General features: G+C 44.9%; 1 protein-coding gene across 1 annotated transcript; it reads left to right on the forward strand.

The window, feature by feature from the left end:
• Window positions 1-18,975: 18,975 nt before the first annotated feature.
• LOC136285915 (vitelline membrane outer layer protein 1-like) lies at window positions 18,976-20,659 on the forward strand. Its single transcript, XM_066177426.1, has 3 exons — window positions 18,976-19,149; window positions 19,717-19,820; window positions 20,365-20,659. The coding sequence occupies exons 1-3, from the start codon at window positions 18,976-18,978 to the stop codon at window positions 20,657-20,659; spliced, it is 573 nt and encodes a 190-aa protein (XP_066033523.1).
• Window positions 20,660-21,955: the final 1,296 nt, after the last annotated feature.

Genomic DNA, 21,955 nt, shown 5'->3' on the forward strand with positions numbered 1-21,955 from the left:
GCTTGGATGCCTCGAGTTTCCAAAGGTCAGCTTACACAGACTACCAAAATAAAAAATAAAAAGTCTACAATGGTGAGATCCAGATCTCTTACTGACATACCCACCCTGCTTTCTTGCTCCCTCTCCTGTATTTTAATATCCTTGAAAATGTCAGAACAGTTTTAAAGAAAATTGGAAAACTGATGAATTTGATTAATGAAACATGACTACAATAAAATGATGATGATACAGGGTATTTCATCCTTTCATTATTCATACAGATTAATACAATTATTTTTGCAGGCGGAGGAGCATAAAAATTTTGCCACTACTTTTCAGCTTTTATAAAAACTTCTGTTTTATCATAAAGAGATTAATATAACGTTAATCAAAATTGTTTTTATAAAATTATTATTGTGATGTTATGACATTTAAGATCTATATGGAACATGGAAAAAATTGTCTATAACATACAAAAACATACACCATACAAAATTTGCTTATTTTATGATGTTTTTGAAAAAATTATGTATTAGCTGTTCTTGAAAATTCATTAATTACTGATTTTTACATCTGAAACCACTGCACACTTAGCAATACAAACTTCTTTTGGCAGTGTTGTGTTGTCTTTCTCATATTCGTGTAAACCTTCTGCTGCCCAAAGGGTGGGGAGATGCTGGACTCCTTTGAGTGAGCTGTGGGAAGACTTGAAGGCAGCAAGTGCCCACGAATTCCAAATAGGAGAGAAAGTAAACAGCATTCCCTAAAAGAGAAGTCAATAAACATGGGGCGATGGTTTTGACTGAATGACTGTGTACTTCTTCATCCTCTAGGCCATTGCACACTCCTCCCACAATGTCACCAAGGCACTGCTTGCCACCCATCAGCTCTTAGTAGCCATGTTCCTCAACAGCTCTAATGCCAAACCTGACCTTTACAATTGGCTATAAATCCATTGTAAATCACACAGCCTGGCTCTGCCAAACCTTCCTCACCTGCACCTTGGGCTGTAGATAAGACGCTCCACAGCTAACTGCATCCTGCAAACGACACGCTATCTCATGGAAATGGTACACCAGCAAACCCAGAAATCACACCTCATGCCAAAAAACCTGAAAGGGCAATAAAGAATCTATTCTATTATATGAAAATATGAATAAGAAAAAGGCTGTGTTATTTAGAAAGAAGAGGTGAGATTCTGAATGAGCACAGATGTTTACAGTGCAGATATCTCCATCTGAAATAATTGCAATGGGCTCCCTTCATTGCTGCTGAGAGAGACAACATGATGACAATAGAGAGGAGCAGAGATCTTCACATGAAACTCGCCCTAAAATGATCCATTCATCCCTGCTAACTGCAAGGAGGCATGATCCCATCTGAACTAGTCTTATAACCTTGGACTCTGCCTAGGCTTTTTCAGGCTAAAAACAGTAGTGCTGAATGAGAATTAGTTTTCAGTAATATGGCCAAATGTTTAAGAGAAAGTGAGTGATCAAATTATGTGCTATCTGGTCCTCATTTTCTCATTTGCTAAATTGACTCAGATTAATAGAAAATTGAATGGCAGGAAAAAAAATAATTGAGAAAAAAATTTCATCAGAAATGAGACAAGAGCTGGGATTTTCTAGATGCATGAGCAGAGAGAGAAGCTTTAAAGCAAATAACATAAGTAGAGCCATTTCTCAGATAAAAGAGAAGATAATTTCACATTAGTGATGGGATGTAAAGATAACCTACTTTTAGAGATATTGCTTCTCTTGTTGTGAAGTTATTTTCAGGTGGTTTCCCACTTGCCCACAACCCCCAGCTTTCATATAAAACTTTACCTTGAAAATTTAGACAGTTATCTACTAGGCTGAGCATACATTATTATTTTAAACACAGCAATTACAATCTGTATAGTTTTTCACATTTTTTATTTCTGTGTAATTAATAGAACTCATTTCCTTCATCTATGAATCTGTATGACTTCTTTCTATTGCCTTTTTCTTTACTTGCTTGTTTCAATTTTTTTTTTTTACAATTACTAGTAACATTTCAACACATTCTTGTGAAGGCCTAATTGCCCTGCTGTTGAATCTCTTCATTTCTTTCAGTTTCCAATTCCTGTCCAGGACCCAGCATGCCAAAACTACTTTTTTTCCCCCTCTTCTTTCTTCCTACTAAATTAATTTCAGCATTACCTGCCCACACAAGAACAGAAAACACATAAAAGGTCCACTCGCCTTTGAAATCTCATTGTGATTTCTGCTTGCATACGATGGCCAGCAAGCAAATCAAATATCCCTAAGAAACCTGCTGAGCAGAAAGAAAGCAGAGACCATGGCCAGTATCAAAGAAATTTCTTTTCTTACATCCCATGGATTTTTACATCTTTTGCACTGAGACATTCACTTCTTTTTCTCATAGCTGGGTTAGGGTCCAGAGTCAGCAGGAAAGGAGGTTCACAAATAAGGACCAGAAAATAGTAGCTAAAAAATTAGGTGTATCTGCTCAGTCAGGATTGTACAATGGCAGCCAGGGACAGAGAAAATACTGTTCCAGGTGTGCTGGAAAGAGGTGGAGGGAAGCGGTGAAGAGAACACCTGGGACCTGCAGATAAAGGCCAGAGCAGACAATTCAGTCCATTTCTGCCCTGGGTACAGGACACCACTGGGCAAGAACAGAAACAGAGGTGTTGTCTCATTTGGTACTGATAGCTGACTCTTTCTGAAGGTCTAATCCTGCATACACTGTTTTCTAGACCTCTCATCATTTTTGCTGATCTCTTCTGGACTGTCTTCTGTTGGTCAAATGCTGTTTTGAACAGAATTTCAACAGAGATCTTGTCACTGCAGCATGATAGTTTAAAGGCAGGAGTTTTCTAATTGTTAATTTAGTTGAAATACCCAGGATTTTAGCAAGGGTGGTACTTGCCCCTCTCTTCCTGTAGAGCTGCTGCCTCACCAGTCACTCTCCCTCAACTCTCTGAAAGTGGCTTTTCTCATGTTAGTGCAATAGTTTGCACCTATGCTTATTTTAAATTCTATCTCCAATCCTCTAGTGTCTTCATCTCCCAGGCTGATGACATGTACAAATTTAATAAGCAAACTCTCTATTCTACTGTGCAATAAAATAAAAAAATTGAGTAACTTTAGACCTAGAAATGCGTCCTGTGGGACATGGCTTGATATGTGTTTTTACAGTCATATCAGGCTTTCAATATTTTTTATTATTGATTCAGATTGCTAATTAACAAAAAAACCTACAAAGAAATGGAGAGGCAGACCCTCCTGCGGTGCAGATTTACTGGCAGCCAGAGACCAAATGCCAATTTACACCCACTGCAAATCTTCAACTAAAGATCACTTCACATATGAAAACTTTTGCAACTTATTCTGAAAATTCATTGGGAAAAGTTCTCAGGAAACCTATCCTTAACCACAGCCACAGAGCTGTTCCATCCCCTTGAAACTGAGGCTCAAGAATGCCAAGACAAAAAGAGAGTATAAGCTCTACTGAGGGGGGAGGGAGGGAGGGAGGGAGGGAGAAAGAAGGGAAAGAAAGAAATAAACTGCAAACAGCTCTGAAAATAAAGGTGAATATTTGTAGATTATTTTGAGAAGTACCAGATTATTCAAAGTTCCCTTTATTTTTTAAATAAAGGACTTTATTAACAGATCCTGAACACAGGTTAAGGGGAGAACGAAAAGAAAGGAGAGGGCGTGTCTTTGGCATCAAAATATCTGAACATGTTTAATATTTGTAAACACCTTCTTCCTATATCAAAATTTGTCTCCTAAGGCAATTCAGGTGTTGGTTGAAAATACTTCAGCAATCACTCTGAGCTGCATGCTCATAAACAGAGCAGATTACACCTTGATCTATGCCCAGAGCCAGGCAATGTGATGGTACAGACTATGCCTTCTGTTTTGACAAAAATTCTTGAGGCCATCACCCGTGGAAGAGAGTCCATATTCTTCCAGGAAATCCATACATGGAATTACAATCCCCTTCCAGTCCAGAGCAAGGTAGAAATAAATGATGGCCATTGGGAACTACCATGTGCAGTTACTGCTGGCCATTGAAGTCTGAATGTTTTCACTTTGAGAAAAGACTCAAGCAAGAGTCTTTTCTCTCCCTCAAGAGCTCTTCACAAGCAGTCATGCTGATCCAGGGAATTTACTGTGAAACAGACCCTGTTGTCTATCATTAGCTTCCCACCTCTGGAATTCATGCTGCAAAGCCTTTAAGAACAGCATTAATGTCCTGAATTTAATTTATATTCCTAAAGTTCACCAAGTGTTAATGAGCTTTGCTGTATTTGATCTTCCAGCACCTTAAAAGCTCAGATCTTCAACTATTAGCCTTCAAATCAAGGTCCCAAAGCCCTGATCACTGACCAGTGAAGTGATGACTTGGGAGGCAGACCTGGTCCTGCCACAGCTTCAGCAGTTTTGCTGATGGGTTGCTCTGGGGTCTCTGTCAGGAACAGATGAATATGGGGGAAACAGTGGTTAGGCATAGGTTAACCCAAGATATCCTGTACCTGGGAGTAGTTTGGAGTGGAAACATGAAGGAAATATAGTCCTGCTGAGTTATGATTAGGTATTTCTGCTGTGGTTTTGAGTCTGCTGTGTGCCTGACTTCAACTCCTGCAAACACACTGGTCCAGACCTACACCCCTCACCTCATCTCTGTCACAGCTGTCAAGAGCAAGAATTGGTCACCACCTACAAACAATGGTAGCTGTTCAGGGCATGATCCATTTATTATTTACACTCTGTTAAAACCCTGATCTGGAAAGGTCCAGTTTACTTGGTGAGTTTCCACAGCATTCTTCCCTGAGGTATCCAAGGACTCCACAAACAGTAGTTTCCCTTGTGAAACAAGGGAGTGACATTTCTCCATGCAATAGTCCAGGCACCAAAGTGCACAAACTAAAGACAGAATCACCCATTCACTCTGAGTGCCAGATTTCCTTCACTATATTTCAAAGTTTCAAGTACTACATAGGATATAATAATTCAAGGCAAAAATACAACTGAAAGAAAACAAAGAAAATGCCATTCTGAAGTTGAGACCATAGTGTCTCATTGCAAACTCAGACAACAATCAATGATTATGAATTAATTTGTGAATGAGAGAAATAATCGACATTGAACTACCAAGGGAGCCATGACAGAGATGCCCAAGGCAGCATTCACCATCCAGACACAGGTTTAGGTCTGCAGGCCCTGTCATCCCAGACTGACCATACCTAGACCCTGACTCCCTGCACCTGATCCTGGTGCCAAGATCCAGACCCCTTTGCAACATTTTATGCTTTTTCCCTTGCCCAAAAGCCTTGGAAAGGAAAAGAGGAGCAATTATCCCAGCATCACTAAAACTGTAGCACTAAATGGGGCATGTGTGCCACATCCCACCAGCAATTCATGCAATTGCTGCCAAGGCTCCTCTGCATAGGTGAATTTTTTTGTTGTTGCATTTAATGTCCATGCCAACTAAAGATGACAAAGTAATGTGGAGAGGGAATTCATATAATGTGTTATAACTTGCGCTGAACCCATGCTGGTTCATATCACTCTCCTCCAAGCTGAGCAAAAGGGCACAAGGTTCCTGGTCCCTTCCTTTCCAGCATCACCTCAGAGCAGAGGTAAGCCCCACACCCATGGGAGCTGACAGTCTCTGAATAGACTTGAAATTTCTGTGGCAGTATCCATGAAAATCACCTGTCTTGAGAACTTCTCACACAGAGGATGGGCGCATGTAATGACAGCTCATCTTTATACATGTTTGTAAATTTATATGCATGTATCAAGAAAGGGTTAAATTCTTTAGCAAGTTTAATATTGTTTGGTCGCCATCAAAGCCTGCCACTGCAGCTGATCTGTACAGGGTCTTGCCTACAAGCAGATGTCCTACAGCAAGCCCATGTAACTCTTTGCTGCCATAGGCAGTTTTCAGACAGTCCTGAGAGCTTCTTCTCTTGGAATACTCATCATGACCATGCTGGGCTCTGCTTCGTTATCTCACTGTTCTAAAGACTCTGCCTGTATGCACTTGCCAGTCATGCTGGTTTTGGCATGTCCATGAAACCCTGACACTGCTGTGTCCATCTCTTGCCCCAGTATTCATCCCTTATGACATCCTAGACAGGGGAGAGGCCCTCATGGGGAGCGCAAGGGCTGAGGGAATACCTGAGTGCTGGCATGGTGGCCCCTGCCACCTTGAGGCAGGACCTCAGGAATAGCAGCAGGAGACAAGAAAGCAGACAGCTTCTTTTTATTCTTTTTATGGCATTGCCTGGAGGTCAAAGCCTTTTCTCGGCAGTTCTCTTCACTACTTCAGGTCTGGGTGTCCCTGGCTGCTACTGTGTCACCCTGCCTGAGCAAACACACCTGGCCCTTCAGGTTCTCTCTTGGGTTCTTGCTTGGTTTCTTATTTCAGGGTGAAAGAGTGCCTTGGTGAAAAAGCTCCCTTTCCCAGCCTATTTGCTATGGTCCCTTCTGCTTTGTACTCAGATAAAACTCCTGTCCTTTTGGAGTGGGCCTTTGTATCCCAGTCCTGCTGCCTTTGGTCCCTTCAGAAACTGTTCTTCTTCCTCCACTTTGCTGAGCCCATCTTGTCCTCGGTTAATTAATTACATTAAAATACTAAATCAAACAAATAATTGGTTACTCATGATATACTAATTAGTGAGTTTCCAGTGTACCTGTTAGAGTGGTTAACTTTTTCAGCAGTTTTTTAAAGGAGCTATACCCCTCAAGCAATGCACACTGTGGCATCAGTAAGATTTGAATTTGCAAAATTCGTGGCACAAACCTCAATCATATGAGTGAGGATCACAAGTGTAGGAGAAGTAAGCTGCCATTTTGGTGTATAACTTTTTTGTCTCCCTCAAGCCATAGCCTTATCACTGTTCCACAAAACTTTCCAGAAAGACTTCTGCATTGAGTCAGGCACTGCAACAACAAATGGAAAGTTTCTGCACAAACGTATAAAGGCTGCAAAAGCTACAAGCTACTGAAATCAGTCTTAGAGGAGCAACAGGAGGAAGTCTCAACAGGCATTGCTAGCCAGGCTGTACACAGCAATAATGCATATAACTTCTTCTTGAAGATAATTCTAGCATCATGCTGAGTCCAGATACCTCACAGTCTCTTTTAAGACTTGAAATATATTGCAGATGGAAATATAGCAAAGTTTTGTTGGGGTTTTTTGGGGGTTTTTGTTGTTGTTGTTGTTGGTTTCTCGGTGGTTTTTTGTGGGGTTTTTTGTTTTGGTTTGTTTTTTTTTTTTTTGGAGGGGAGGTGTTTGTTCTGGGTTTTTTTTAAGGTAATGTGTTCAATGTGGCACCTATCAGGCTTTATTCAGTATGCACACAAAGACTTGGGCTGTGTATGAAACAAGCAGAAAAAATATGAGAAAAGTAAGAAAAATAAATACACTCTACAAATAAACAAATAAAGCCCCTTGCTCTAAATGTACCTTTCAGCAGCGTCATTCTTCTGTCTCACGGCAGAGTTAAGGTGAGGTTGGGTTTGGGGCTGGGGCCCCAAGGTCCTCAGGGTTGGAGGTCCCCCTGCATCTTGCTTGGTGGAAAAGTTTGGGAGATAAAACACTATGGTCTAGATAAAGGATGCCTGGAGAGAAAATGGAATGACTATCTGTAAAGATCTGAACTTCTTTACAGTGGTGAATTATTAGAAGCAATATTAGAAAGGGAAGTTTGAAACTAAGAAAATATTTGCCCTCAAAAAATTCAGCCATTGCACTTTCTCCATCAAAGTTAGATGTACTTTTGTGCTGGCAAGAGGTAGATGTAATTTTAACAGGGAAAACATGCTATCCCAAGACTTCTTATTTCCTCCAGGGAAGGAAAATGCAGCTATGCACTGCTTGCAGGGAAACTGTGCTTGCCTTGTCTTCAAGAGCTGCCTGTGTTCAACGCTCCAGGATTGGCAAGTACAAAAGCATTCCTTGGCAGAAGAATTTTTTCACCAAGTACTTAATCCTCTGTTCATTGGGGGTTACCCTGGGTTTCACCCCTCTCTTCAGAACTGCTGGAAGCACCCACAGGGCTCCCCATTAGGGCTGCCAGGCAGTGGAGTGGATAGAGAGAAGCTGCTGATGGAAAATGCTGCTCTCACACTGTCCACCCTTGCAGAGCCCGGTGTCAGTGACAGCCCATGACAGTGTCACTTCAGTGTCACTGGAGACCTGCTCAACTCCATGTCAAGGCGCAGTGGCTGTGCCGTCACCAGGCCAGAACTCACAGATACCACATCCCACACCCAGGCCCTTGGTCTCCTTTTCTCCTGTTGCTTGCAGGGAGCAGGAGCACAAAGCACTTTTTTGTCATCCCTGTTCCTAGGGAGGGGACTCTTGGGCAACCAGGGGAAATCTCCACTATCTCCTTAGAGGATGCATTAGATTTGTACTACAGGTAAAAGCCTTCTTTGCTGCCAGTAGTGTTTTATGTTAGCTACCCACATGTCATTAACTCTGTCTGAAAACCCTCCTTGATCCCAGGACATGATTTTTCACTGTACCACCACCTGCAGTGACTGCAGCAGTTCACAGTTCCTAGGATACATGCCAAAAAATCTTGCATCTAGATTTCCCACAGAATGTCCAGTTTTTCAGTAATTTTATGCAGCTGGAATTTCTTCCCTTTCTTGAACAGTTATGGACATTTCTCAAGAAAATCTTTCACAAAAATAGGGCAATCCATGAAGACATGAACCCTGTTAGCCTCCCATACAAATGCCCAAGAGGTCAGCTTCTGTTTCCCTCATCTTTACCTATTCCTCCAAGCTGGATTGCACTTGGTCTCTGAAGGGCTTTAAACACTACAAATGTTATCTGCACGCTTCACTTGAGTAACACTTGATTTGGGGAATTTCCTCAATGCCTTGGTCATTTTGTCCCTTCCTCACCCACAGTCAGGCATAGAAGAGCAAAGCCCATGAGTTTCTTGAAATTCAGGTCCAAGCAGCTTGGCCATAGTAGCTTCACCAGTAAGGCTGATGCCTTTTTTTATTTTAGCTGTATCCCTACATGAAATGCAGTTACAAAAATTAAAATACAAACAAAAAAAAAATTAAGAAAATGCCACCACAAATTTTTCTCCAAACTGGGGCAAGTCACTGTGGAAAAACACTCTGTTAACAGCATGAGTCTCTTCTGTGTCCACATCTACACAATTTTATCATGTAATTAGACCTTGGCTCTGGCCAGTGAGGGATCTATTAGCTAAAAGTACCTCAGACAAAAGGAAGCCTTAGTGCATAAATTAATGCAGATCAAGCCTGGGCTCTTTCTTCCCATGATGCTGGGAGCTTTGTGCTCTCTGTGTTGCTGCAAGAAATGAATGCCCTGCTGTAGCCTGGGAGCATCTAGCTGATGAGAGGGGAGACAAGGGCAAGGCAGAAGACAAGATCCAGGACTTCAACTTTAAAGCCTGGATGAGAAAGAACTACTCAGAAAACAGTCGACTTTGTGGATTGGTGTTGAAACCACACCAACAATGGTATGTCCACTGGAGTGTCACCTGGAGGTAACACAGAATTTAAATGCTAGCCAGTGAAAATGCCTTCCTAGACGGGTCAGGAAATGAACACGCCTTGACAAAACAAATCAGGGATGGCTCAAATCTCCTTAACAGCATAGCAAAGTTCAGCTCCAAGACTCCAACAAGTCCCGAGTGGAATACACTCCACCTCTGCAGAGGAGACCAGTGTTGATGAGTGTCAGCTGCTGCAATGACTCTGGCTGCTACTGGTGCATTAGAGATCTGCTGTCCCTGCTCCACCACACCAGGTTTTCACTGCTGCACCAGGACTCAGACTGGAGAGGTTTTCTGATCACACAAAACTGTTGTAAACAAGTGAACATATTCCAAATCATACAGTGGAAGTCCTGTTCCCTAAATCATTCACTTAAATATGTAGTCCATGCCTGGCAATAGCAGACAAGCTCAAATGGGATTGGTTTTTTAGGCTTGGGGTTTTTCGAGAGAGAGAGTTTATTCAAGCAAAGCTCTATTTCTACTCTTCTTTTCCCTGTTTGGCCCCCAAATGTCCTTTAACCTCCCCATGCCTTCATTAAAAAAGAGCTGGGGCCAGTCTGAGAGGGTGTTTCCTAACCACAACTCAAGCTAGGTCTGTACCAGTGCTCAGGCAGGCTCACTCGGGCTCACCCAGCTCCACGAACAATGTTGTAGCTGGAGGAAAGTGCCAAGTATCCCAGAAAATTGGCTCCATGGTATTCCTTTCATGTCAGTGCTTAGGCAGGATTTATTTCTTTGTTTGTTTTCTTCAATGGTGCTTGGGGGATATTTACCCTTTGCTAGGCTCACATTGCTGGTCAGGAAAAAGACTCCCCAGGCAGCAGGAATTTGATGTCCCACAGTTTCTTATCTGCAACTCCAGTCCAGCTTGTATTAATAAAGGTTGAAGATTATTTAGGACTTCCAGTCTGCTGGCCAGTTGCAGAGGGGATGGGAAATTCAGGATGGACTTACACTCACAGTAAAACACAACACATGCAATAATATGTGATTTAACAAATATTTTCATATACTTAATCTAATAAACACAGCATATACATTAATGTATGCGTGGCCCTGGTCACTTACATTCTCCTTTAACAGTTTGTGTAAACAGATCCCAGCTGTTCGACTGCTTTTGCTCGCATTCTTGATGTTTCCCCAGTTTTATCCTGGAAATACAGAGAAAATAAACACTTTGTAATGATGCTTTTGGCAGCAGCCTTCACCCATTTCCTGGTGTGAAGCTCCTGTAGACTCCTGTCACTTGACATTTCACACTCCCCTCTCTGAGGCACAGACGGAGGCTTGGGTGCCTGGGAGCACAGCTCTGCTGGGGCCGAGGCAAGTAGCTGAGCAAGGCCCCAGGGAAAGCTGTTCCCAGCAAGCTCACAGGCAACTGTGACATGATCCTGCATGGCTGAGGGGGAGAACTGGCATTCCCCTCACACCCCTGTCCATTCTCTCTCACCTCCAGCAACCAATGCCTCAGCCAAGTGCCCATGGCTGCAGAGTCCCCGTGGTACACACTGAGCCATGCCCATGAAAGCTGCCCTGCTCCCCATCCAGCTGTGCCCACTTGGGTGTTCACCAGCCCCAGGAGAAGCTACATGCCCAGAGAGCCTCCAGAGGAGACAGCAGCTCCTGGGGGCTCAGCCACAAGTCAGCAGCTGAAGGTCAGGATGGACTCTTGGCTTGCAGGATTAGTCATTTTATTAGACCAAACAGGTCTGAAAAGATGTTTAGGCAGTCTTCTGGTGCATTCCTACTCCAAAGCCATCAGTAGGCACCACTGATGCATTTCTGCTCAAACTTTCCCAAAAATCCTCCACTGATAATCTTACAACCTCCCTAGGCTTAATTATTGTTATTGAGGGTACTCCTTGGCCAATCTTAGCCTACTGCAGTACTCATCCATCATTCTTTGTCTCAGACAGACAGAATCCAAACCATTCTCTTCCAGTTTGGAGCAGTATTCTGGACTGTTGCAGGCTCTTAACCTGTGCCTCTCCCTCAGCAGCTGTGAGCTGTTTGCAATGCATGGGGACTTGTTAACCTCCCTGCAGACTCCAGGCGATTATACTCCTACTGTGATACGGTTTCTAAGTCTTTGGAGCAATGCCTTCCTCCCCAACCTACTCCCTGCACCTTCCCCTCTGAACAGAGTTCCTGCACAGCCACCAGCCTCCCTTCTTGGCCCCTCACAGTTGCCACCCAGCCTGGCTCTACATGGCATGGAGGGAGCCCAGTGAGGAAGAAGACAGAAAAGCCTGGGGTAGATTTTTCTGCCTTGAGCTCTCTGTGTTGTCCTTCCCACATCCTCTCCCTGCAGACCCCTGACTGAACTGCTCTTCCCAGGAATCCCTCTCCCCTGTCCTCCCACAGCTCAGCTGCATGGTCCCAGCTCTCATGCTCGTTATGCACAGATCCGGTTTTCCAGACAACTGATCATTTTTGTTGCTTTCTGTTGGACTCTATCCAGCCGGGCCATATCCTTTGGAAGTTCAGTGCCCTCAGTAGAGCAGAGTAGCCCTGCTGGGGGCTCACACTTGCTGAGAAGAAAACTCACTCCATTTGTCTCATAGGCTGTAATTTGGTTCACATTTCTCAGCATGGAGACGACCTGACACCACCTGACACCGCTGACTCATCCATTGCCTTTCACCCTTTATGGCCCCCAGACCTTTCTCTGCAGAGTGATGTCAGTGCAGGTATTTTTCTTCATGCAGCAGCTTATTTCTGCAGAAGGTAGGAGCTCACCCTTGCCCCTAGAAGAGAATTGCATCCTATTTTTCTCAAGCTATTTCTCCAATTTGACAAGACCATTTGTCAAGCTCAAGTGGTGTCTTCCAAAGCACTTGCAGCCTATTCTGTCTTGCTTTGGCCTGCAAAGTTAATAAGCTTGTTATTTATTTTAGAGACCACCATTTATAATGACCTGGCCTGGCATTTCCCTGCTAGTGAATTTCTTCCCAGAGGCCACTCTGTTCATTCTTCATGAAGCTTTCCCGTGGAAATTGGATTTGGTCGGGCAAGAGATAAGAGGAAACAAAGCTAAACTCAGATTATTACTCATTTCCCATCTGAGGGGAAAAAAAGTAACACATAATGCATGTCATCTGCTTCATTTAGCAGTCAGAGCCAGTAGCAAGTCACAAATGTGTGTCCCTATGCTGTGAGTGTGTCACACAGCCACCAAATCAAGACCACTTTCTATGTGCCAGCGTGTCCCACACAGGGGCTGAAAGAAGAAAGAGGACAGTGCATGCAATGGCTGGGGCAAAGATTCTCAATGAGCCTGGGGGAGACCCCCAAAGCAGGACACAGCTGAAGGCAGGGTTCAAAAGGCAAAAGCCATGGGACCATAAACAGGCCCATAAAAAGACAAAAGCTCTCTGGCTGCACCTTTGCTTGTCCAACTGAGGATGTAACATACAACCAGTCTGTCTGTGTCTCCTATCAGCACAAAAGAGTTGCCCAGCTCTCCCAGGCCCTGAGCACTCATGGCCACTTTCCCGTCTCACTGCTGCACTGAGCAGTGCCTCTCCCCACCCTGACAGCTGCTCTCAGATGGCACAGGAGCAGATGGCAGCAGTGATCACAGAGGCTGTATTGCCCTATGTTGCTGCAGTACAAATTCTCTCATTTCCAAAGCCAGGAGCTACCCAGTGACTGCTCTTTCTGTAGGCTTAAGATGAACTGGTGACGTGCAGACCCTCGGCAGCCACCTTCTGCTGGGTCTGTTCCTGGGTGCTCAGGAAAATGGAGCTCAGCAGCACAGCCCTGTCCCTGCTGTGCCCATGGAGGCTCCTGGGCTAACAAAGGGATTTCCAATGACAGTAAAGAACCTCTCTCCTTTTCCACAATCTATCTTCTGCTTTTGTACTTGCAGTATCCTGTCTTCCCAGGAGAATTCATTTGTGATTGAGGTATTTTTCTTATGAGGTTTTCTGGGTTTTTTTCTTCCCCTCTGTTTGCAGTCGGCAAATGGGCCCTTGGAGTATAACAGCTACAAGAATATCTGAAACTCAGGTTTTAGCCTGGAGGGATGTTATTAAAGAAGAATTTTGGAGACTTTGAAGAGAAGAGTAATGGGGATTTAACTATTCAAATGTGCAAAGTTCCCAGACAACACAGAAGATACCAGAAGGAAGTGCAAAGGAAGAGCTCGAAAGGATAAATCCGTGTGGTTTAGGAAAGAGAAGGGATGAGATAATGTCTGGAAATTGATTAAAGTAGAGAAGTGACTGTGTAAACTGGGAGGAAGAGCATAAATCAGGCAAGAAATGTGTTCAGAATTAACTCAGAGGACAAGTCCAGGGAAGAATTCTGCTGTCACAGTTATGGTAGTAGCACTGCCATATATCTTCAGTTCAGTCCAAACAACATCTCAGCAGACATGACATTTTCACAGAACCTGAGCACCCTGCTCAAAGGAGGGACAGCTTAAAAGAAAGATGAAGATTCTGAAGGTCATATCCAGTCAAGTTTTGAAGACTATTTTCCCCACAAAAAATTCTTTTGTCAAATTTGCTTATTTTTGCTCTTCAAAGTGAGCAAGAGCTGGTAGCAGTACATCATGCCAAGATAGCTATGGCTTGGCTTGGAATGAAATACCAGCAAAACTTTGCCAGTGATAAAGTTCCCAGGGCTCACCACGTGGGAGGAACTTCTTGGAAGGTTTCATAAACAAAGAGAAGCACTTAATTCTCAATTAATCTTAATTCACTTTTGCACCACCCCCTCCCCCCATCCTCTCTTCGGATCTTCAGAAAAACTCTCCTAGGAATCTCTCCAGGCTGGCTGTGGGGCACTATCAGAGCTGCAGGATGCTCATGTCTTTCCATATCTCAGGGCTGAGACAATGCTGTAGGTCTCTGTTGCCCAGTCCTCAGGAGTGCTCAGAGTAGCTCCTGGCTCTTAATTCCTCTTGCTCACTGAAAAACCACAGATACAGACCCTGCACAGGGTCCTTCTCCATTCTTCCCACCCAAAGATTGTCTTCAAAGAAACCCATGGGCTTGTAGACTGACTGACAGGAGGAGCAGCCTGAAGGCTGTGGTGCTGGAAGCACAGGACCAGGAAACACAAGTAATTAACTTTTACTTGCGGAAGGGTACTAGAAAATTGTCAATGTTATACCATAAGGTAAAGGAGTCTGCAGGAGACAGTGAGTGCTAATATTGCAGCCAGATGGAAAAAACAGAAGTAACATATCTGGTGGTAGATTGCATGTGAAAACATGACAGAAAAAGCACTTTGAGGAACAAATGGCAAAGGAATAAATGTTATTTCTTCACATCAAGATTCAGGACCTGTCAGAAAATCTGTAGGGCCAGCTGATATTATAAAAGATCACAGCAGGTATGACCATTTTTTAATTATTTATTTGCTCAGTGCTTACCGTGGAAGAAACTTTGTATTCAAATGGCTCCAGCCATTCTTGAGGGTTAGGATTCTTATGAAGGATTAGGTAGAAATCAAATTTACTTCAGAAGAGAGATTTTAAAAGTCACAGAGTGAATAGCAATGAATGACTAAGACTGATAATAAGTACTCAGGAGATCTATGCCTCTAAACTGGAAGAGCTAAGATCATAGCAGTGATGGATGTGTCATTTAAAATTACTGGAAAGTTAAACAGGCGAAAACATGAGGTCAATTTTAAAATTTGCTCCAAAGGTGATGGGAGTAACTACATGCCTCTTATTCCAGTTTAACTGCTACAGTGGGGTCTGCCAATCTGTGCTGCATCTATGTGCAGTGGCAATGTCTTTGCAGGGGTGGCTTCTGTGAGAAGATGCCAGAGGCTGCTCCCATGTCAGACAGAGCCAATGCCAGCCAGCCCCAGCACATATTCACCAAAGCTGAGCCCATCAGTGATGCTGGTGGCACCTCTCTAAAACATATTTAAGAAAGGGTAAAAATCCTGCACAGCAGCTTGAGAGAGGAGTAAGAATATGTGAGAGAAACAGCCCTGCTGACACCGAGGTTAGTGCAGAGGATGAGCAGGAGGTGCTCCAGACGCTGGAGCTGCGTTTCACCTTCAGCCCCTGGTGCAGTCCATAGTGAAGCAGTTGTGTACCTGCAACCCACAGAGAACCACAGGGGAGCAGAGACTTTTTGGGCCTCTGCATCTGTTTTAAAACTGACATGACAGAGGCAGGAGTACATTTCAAAGGATGACTGATGCCCTTGGCAGCACCTAAGAATTTTGGATACTAGGTCTTTTATCAAAGAACTATCTTTAGTTTATAGATGTGGGAACAATTTAACTGGTTTTATCTCCAGTGACATTACAAAGGCCATTGCAAGAATGTTTTCAGCCCACACACAATTTAAAGTAGCTGTTCCTCACCACCATCTAAGAAGGTTTATGTTCCTAGAGAAGGTCAGCTGAGAACACAGCTCCTGGAGAGCCCCACCAACTCATAAATGGGCAGTAAATGACAAAACACCTTCTGCCCTAGGGAAAGATTCACCTAACCTGCACTTAGGCATCTACAATGTAAATGTGTACATGCAATGTCAATAAGGTCACTGCAAGCACTTCATTTTTTAATCTTGATGTTTTGGCTGTGTGATTACCATTTGCTCTTCTGCTGATTTCTGATTATTTTGAGCACCTGCACTGTTTTCAAATATTTTGTTTTTGTTGTAACTCTCTGTTCTTTTTTGTCATAGGGTGGAAGACTTAAGTTGTCCAAAAAAACCCGAGATGTTTCCTTTTGGTTTATATGTTTGCAAAATTACAGAATTGATCTTTGCTCTGCACTGGCCATCATGTCTTCACTTGCTGAGTCTAACACCATGCTGCTTTCCAAGAGCTTGATTAAAAGAAGAAAGGACATGTCACATAAAACCCTAGGACTAGCTGCCATAGCTTACCCGCAGAGAAGTTGCCAGACTCACTGAGTTCAAACTCCAGCTTTCCGAAGTTACATAATTAAAAATCCACCCATCCTAGGCTTGCAAGTTGGTACTTTTCCTGCCTGACTAGAAACCTGCAGGTTAACTGAAAAAGAAGCAGTGGGTGAAGAGCAAGAGCTTTCCCAGATGATAAAATGTTAATTAGCAGGGATGTTAGAGACCTTACTGGATGCTCAGGGAAGTTCAGCCTATCAGCAGCTCTACCAAAAAGTACTCATTGGCCCTGCACTCCAGCAGCACAAATTCAGCAGCTGATACTGATGCCATCATTTTCATTTCAGTCCATTCCTTACTCCTAGAGCTGGTAAAGTTTTCTGGAGGGAAAGGGGTGAGAAAAGAGGGGAAGGAAAGTTCTTTGACCCACAAAGATTCATCACTCTGGAAGAGTTAAAAATTAATGAGAGACAGGAGAGGGAAATATAAAGCTGAGATTAGTTCCTTGTTTGTTTTCTTGCTCCCCACCGTGAAGTTATAGAAATACATCCAGTGTTCTCTTTCTCCCACAGGCAGTTAATTACTTGTGTGAATAGTTTTCACTGCTTCCTGCTGGAATATCCCAGAACCACTGACCCAGTGTCACTGTCTGCCACCTCCTCCCCACACAGCCAAAAGGAACAATAAAAAATCAGCTCAGCTGGGACTTTCTGCAACGAGGATCTCCCTTCTGTCACCTGCAGTGGTCAGACTGTTGGGGCTGGAGCTCAGATTGTTAGACAGAGAGGAAACCGGCAAAGATGTGTGAAAGCAGAGGGCAGAGAAAACAGGCCCTGTCAATGAGAGGGACTCAAACAGAGAAAGGTTCAGCTCTGTGACTATAACTATAAACTGTGAAACATCTCTATTTTTTTGGCATCAGTCATCTTGGGGTTTCCTCCTCCACCTAGTTCCTCTTCACTGCTTTCTTTAAGATTCCTGTACAGTTGTAGGTATCTCTGACACTGCTCAACCCTAACTTACCTCATATCCTGAAAGCCTTATGCAGCCAGCATGGTTAATGGAGAGGGCTGATGATAACACTTATTCACAACTCTTCACTGGACACAGAACTTGGCAATAGCCCATTGCTCTTGCTTGTGGTTGCAGCACTCTTTTGAAGAAATCCAGTCAACACCTTAAACTTAGAAAATTCTATTCCACCAGGAATGGCAAAATATCGATGAGCCATCCATCCTCCTGAGCAGGACCCTGCTCACACAGCCCTTCATTTGTGTTGTTTTCTTTCTGACATGTTCCTGCTGCCCATGAGATCCAGTAACACAGTGAGACATCTTTGTCTTCATTGGCTCCTCTTTGGTGCTGTGAGTACCTGAGGGCCTTTACAATCCTACCCGAGGGGTAACATTAGAGGGTTTCAGCTGAAAGCAACCCTCGAATTTCCCCCTTCACCTGCACTGAGTGGTTCTTACAGAAGCAGGCCATTCCTTTCTTCAGTAATTGAAGCCTGGAATAACTTTTTCTCCCTATTTTGGCTGTGCTTATGGTGTTGCTATATACTCATAGATAGAGATACATACACATACATATTATACTGCTAATATATGCTGATATACTCTAGTATAGACCACACAGAACAACTCTCCCTAGTGACATCATCACTGACTCTTCAATGGGGTGGAAGCAGCTCACCCTACTCTGAAATTACTCACAGGATACCCTTGAATATTGCTGTCAGCAGAGGTTTCTTCTCTGGCTAGACACATTGGGGGCACAAGGAATTGAACAGGGAGTCACTTCTGAGAAAGGCACCGCAGCAGAAGTCGGGTCTGCATCTGCTGGACACTCCAACCCTCCCTGGATGCTCACACCTCCTGAAGACACACCTGGGCAGCTGGGAGCCTCACAGCTCCATGGGATGATGCAGCCACAGGAAGTTTTGCTCCCACTCCCCTGTCCGCAGTACAAGATACCAGTAAACTGTAGCGAGTTCAGCAAGGGCCACACCAGGTGGGTGGCAGCTGGAGCATTCATTTTGCAAGGTGAGACACTTTACTTTGTCACCTACACTTGATGCATGTCCCAGAGGAAAATGCAATGGCTTCCAGTGCAGGCACTTTCCTCAGGCTTAGTGAGATGGGGAGGAAAAACGGAAAGCAAGGAAGAAACAAGTGAGAGCTTCCACAGGGTGAAGGACCCTGGGACTGCTCCATCTCAAGTTTTGCCTCAGCCCCTGAGATGTTTCTTCCCCTTCCAGTTCATCACTTCTCCTCACACCTCTCTCTCTTTTCAACACTCTCCTTGCAGCATTGCCAGGACCCTACTCCAAACAACCATCTCCTTGAGGAATATTCCCAGCCCTGCCCCCTTTTCCTTCCTTTTCATCCTCAGCTTTCCAGAGCCCTGCAAGCCCCCAGCCAGTGCACACCAGGAGCCTCCCCAGTGCGGGCAGGCAGTCAGCAGAGCAGTACATAGCAACAGTGAGCACTCCCCGGGAGCTTTGTTGACACTCCCCAAGGACTGCCACCTACCCTACCGGCCAATAAATTCCCCTGTGCCAACATCTCTATGCAGTGAGGCATCGAGCATGTTCTTGCCATGCAGCTACTGATCCCGGCCATCCTCTGCCTGCTGGGCTGCTGCTGCCTCGGGGGGGGCACAGAGGCACGGTGGTATGAGTCCATCCTGATGGTGCCAAACGGAGGGCCCTGGGGCTCCTGGGGGCACAAGCAATTGTGCCCCAGCGGCTACGCAAAGGGATTTGAATTGAAGGTAAGCTTTGACTTCCTCTTCAGGGTGGGGAACAAAATCTGCTGTGAGACAACGTTGTTTTGTTCTGATCCTGGCAGGGCTGGCCTCAGCACTTCGTCCCATCACAGCAGTTTGTATTTTGTCTGCATCATGCAGGCTTCTCAGCAAGAAATTTCTAGCACAGAGTATCTCTCCAGGCTCCTGCCAGAAAGTGATTCCTTAGCAGAGGTGTCTCTTGGGTAAGAAAATTCCTGGGGTTGGTACAGCAGAGCCTGTTCCCAGGGGCAAGTCTCACCTGCTAGCACCCTAGCTCTGGGTATCACAGCACATGGTGACAGGGTGAGCATGGCCTGGGACAGCAGCCACCAAGCATTCCTGTTTCCAGAGAACCTGCTCCACCACTTGGAGAAAAACAGAGGTGGGCAACAGCAAAATGGGCTTCCTGAGAAATGTCATGGAGCTGCCCCACAGCTCTGCTCAGCTGCACTAACGTTCTTGCTCTGTCCCCAAGGCCTCCTCATCCCTATGGCTCACCTCATCACCTCTTTTAAAAGGGTGACCTCTCCCTTTGTCTTTGCCTCTTCTAAGGTCCAGCCTTTCCAGGGATTTTGGCTGTTTGGTGATGACACGGCTCTGAACAGGGTCCGCCTGCTCTGCACGGATGGCGCAGTCATCGAGTCCTCTGTGGGGGGGTGAGCAGCCTTTCCTTCCTCATCCTCCTGCAGGGCAGCAGCTCCTAGGGAGCTTGAAGGGAAACCAGTGCAATGGCTTCTCCATAGGCAGCCACACCCCCTGTGAAGGTGGCTCGACATCCCCCTTGAGGTGGGTGAGTTCCCCTTGGCCACAAAGTGTGAAGGTTTCAGGACAAAGGTCTGGTCCCAGGGAAAGGAACAATGCTTTGGAAAATGAGGGGAAGATCAGAAATTATGGATCTTAAAGCTATACTTTCTCCTTTTCCTCAAATTCTTACTTTGTAAAGTACATTAAGTAACAGGGACATAGCAAGCAGCTGAAATTGCCAAGGGGTTCTTCAGGAACAGGGCAGACTGGAGCTGATGGTGGCTGGGCATCCAGGGGATGATGGGGAAGGAGAGTGAAGCAGGTGCTCCTAGAAACCCTCCACCCCCGTGCACGTCCCTTGCCCCAGGACTGCCAGGACCCCGGGCAGGTTGCAGTGTTGTTTGCAGCACAGCAGAGGCTGGACAAGCCTTGGTAAGTTGTTTTTCCCTCTGGCAGGTGGGGAAACTGGACTGAGGCCCAGCTGTGCTCCAGCAACAGGCTGGTTTCGTTCTCTCTGCGCGTGGAAAGGTGGCAGTACCTGCGGGACAACACAGCAGTCAACAACGTCAGGTTCTCCTGCTCCAACGGGTCACCACTGGAGGGCTGGGGACTTTCAGGGGGTCACTTCAGCCCATGGAGCAAGAACTGCATCTCTGGGGCCATCTGTGGGCTCCAAACAAAGGTGGAGAAACCCCAGGGTAAGTGGGATGACACAGCTCTCAATGACATGAGAGTCTTCTGCTGTGAGTAAGCTTGACTCCCCATCCCATGCCAGCATCTACAAAGCTGCACAGCATTAAACTTTGAATCTGTCCTTGCACAAAGAGCAGTGTACAATTTTTTTCTGTCTTACTTTGCCAAGGGTAGCCAGATCCCATGGCTACAGCAGTTCATAAGAAGGGTCTTTGTGTTTATGGTGATTAGGCTTTGCAACAAATTTATAACCTACAAAATTTCTGTGGGGGAGCACAGGGGACTCCCACACCTGTTGGTAAGGCAGGAGGTGGGACTATAAGGGCTGAACAAGCAAGTAGAAGAGGGATCATCTGCCCTGGCAGAAACTCTGGTTTTCTGAAGAAGAGGAAGGGGAATTCTTCCTCTAACTATTATACTGGAAACTCTATTTCCATTACAATGCTTAGGATGTGCAGGGATCACTATTAGACATCCATCCATTCATCCATCCATCCATCCACAAATTAGTTTTAGTTCAAATACACCATGCAGCTCGTGGTCCCAGCTCCATGCTTCTCCTTCCAGCCTTCTCAGCACAGCATCTCAACGTCTCCAGGTGCCCTGTGCAAAAGGGGCACCCCAAGGATTTTTGTTTCGAAGACTGAAGTAATTCACATGTATTGCAGTCAGAAATGTACCACTACATAGGTATTTTTCCTGAATCTACCACCATCTCCTTCAGCATTCAAACTTCCTGCTCAGCTCTTTTCTGGAGTTCCTATTTTGTGCTGCTTCCTGGGGCTGCAAGCAATACCTTGAGTGTCAGGACTGTGGTCATAACAAGGATGGGGCAGGGATTAGCCACAAACCCAGGGCTCACAGGGCATTATGCAGGAACAGGTTGGTTGGAGAGAATTATGGTGCACATGTGTGGGAAGGACTCAAGGAGGAAAGGAACAAAAAGCAAGGATTAGGAGTTCCAGAGAGAATTGCAAAGATTTCAACACTTTCCTCAGTCTCAGGAGTGCAAAGAGGAGGCAGAAATCTAAGGAAGACATAGGAGGGAAGGGGAATATCCTCAGCATTGTAAAATTCCTAGACTTTTCCCATAATTATGTAGTTGAAATTTGTTTGGTACAGTATTCTCTCTGATAAGTCTTGCTTAGGAGGACTGAGTGGTCCTCAGTACCACCTGTGGGCCGAGACTTTCTGTGCACAGATCTGAACACACAGACAATGTTATCTCTGCTGGGATCCCTGATGTTCCAGAGGTTTCTGACTAATTAACTGTACCATCCCGTGCCTTTAGGCATCCAAAGGGACTGCTTGCCACTTGGCATGCAGCCAGGGAAAGCCTTACAATAGGTGGTAC

The sequence above is a fragment of the Chamaea fasciata genome, unplaced genomic scaffold (genome assembly GCF_029207755.1).
Source record: "Chamaea fasciata isolate MVZ Bird 193981 ecotype frontalis unplaced genomic scaffold, bChaFas1.0.hap1 SCAF_2, whole genome shotgun sequence".
Lineage (NCBI taxonomy): Eukaryota > Metazoa > Chordata > Aves > Passeriformes > Sylviidae > Chamaea > Chamaea fasciata.

Bases quoted from the DNA above. Each gene is read 5' to 3' on its own strand.
- LOC136285915 (XM_066177426.1), top strand. From the start codon at position 18,976: ATGCAGCTACTGATCCCGGCCATCCTCTGCCTGCTGGGCTGCTGCTGC. The intron at 19,150-19,716 runs GTAAGCTTTGAC...GCCTCTTCTAAG, and splicing joins CAAAGGGATTTGAATTGAAG to GTCCAGCCTTTCCAGGGATT. The intron at 19,821-20,364 runs GTGAGCAGCCTT...TCCCTCTGGCAG, and splicing joins ATCGAGTCCTCTGTGGGGGG to GTGGGGAAACTGGACTGAGG.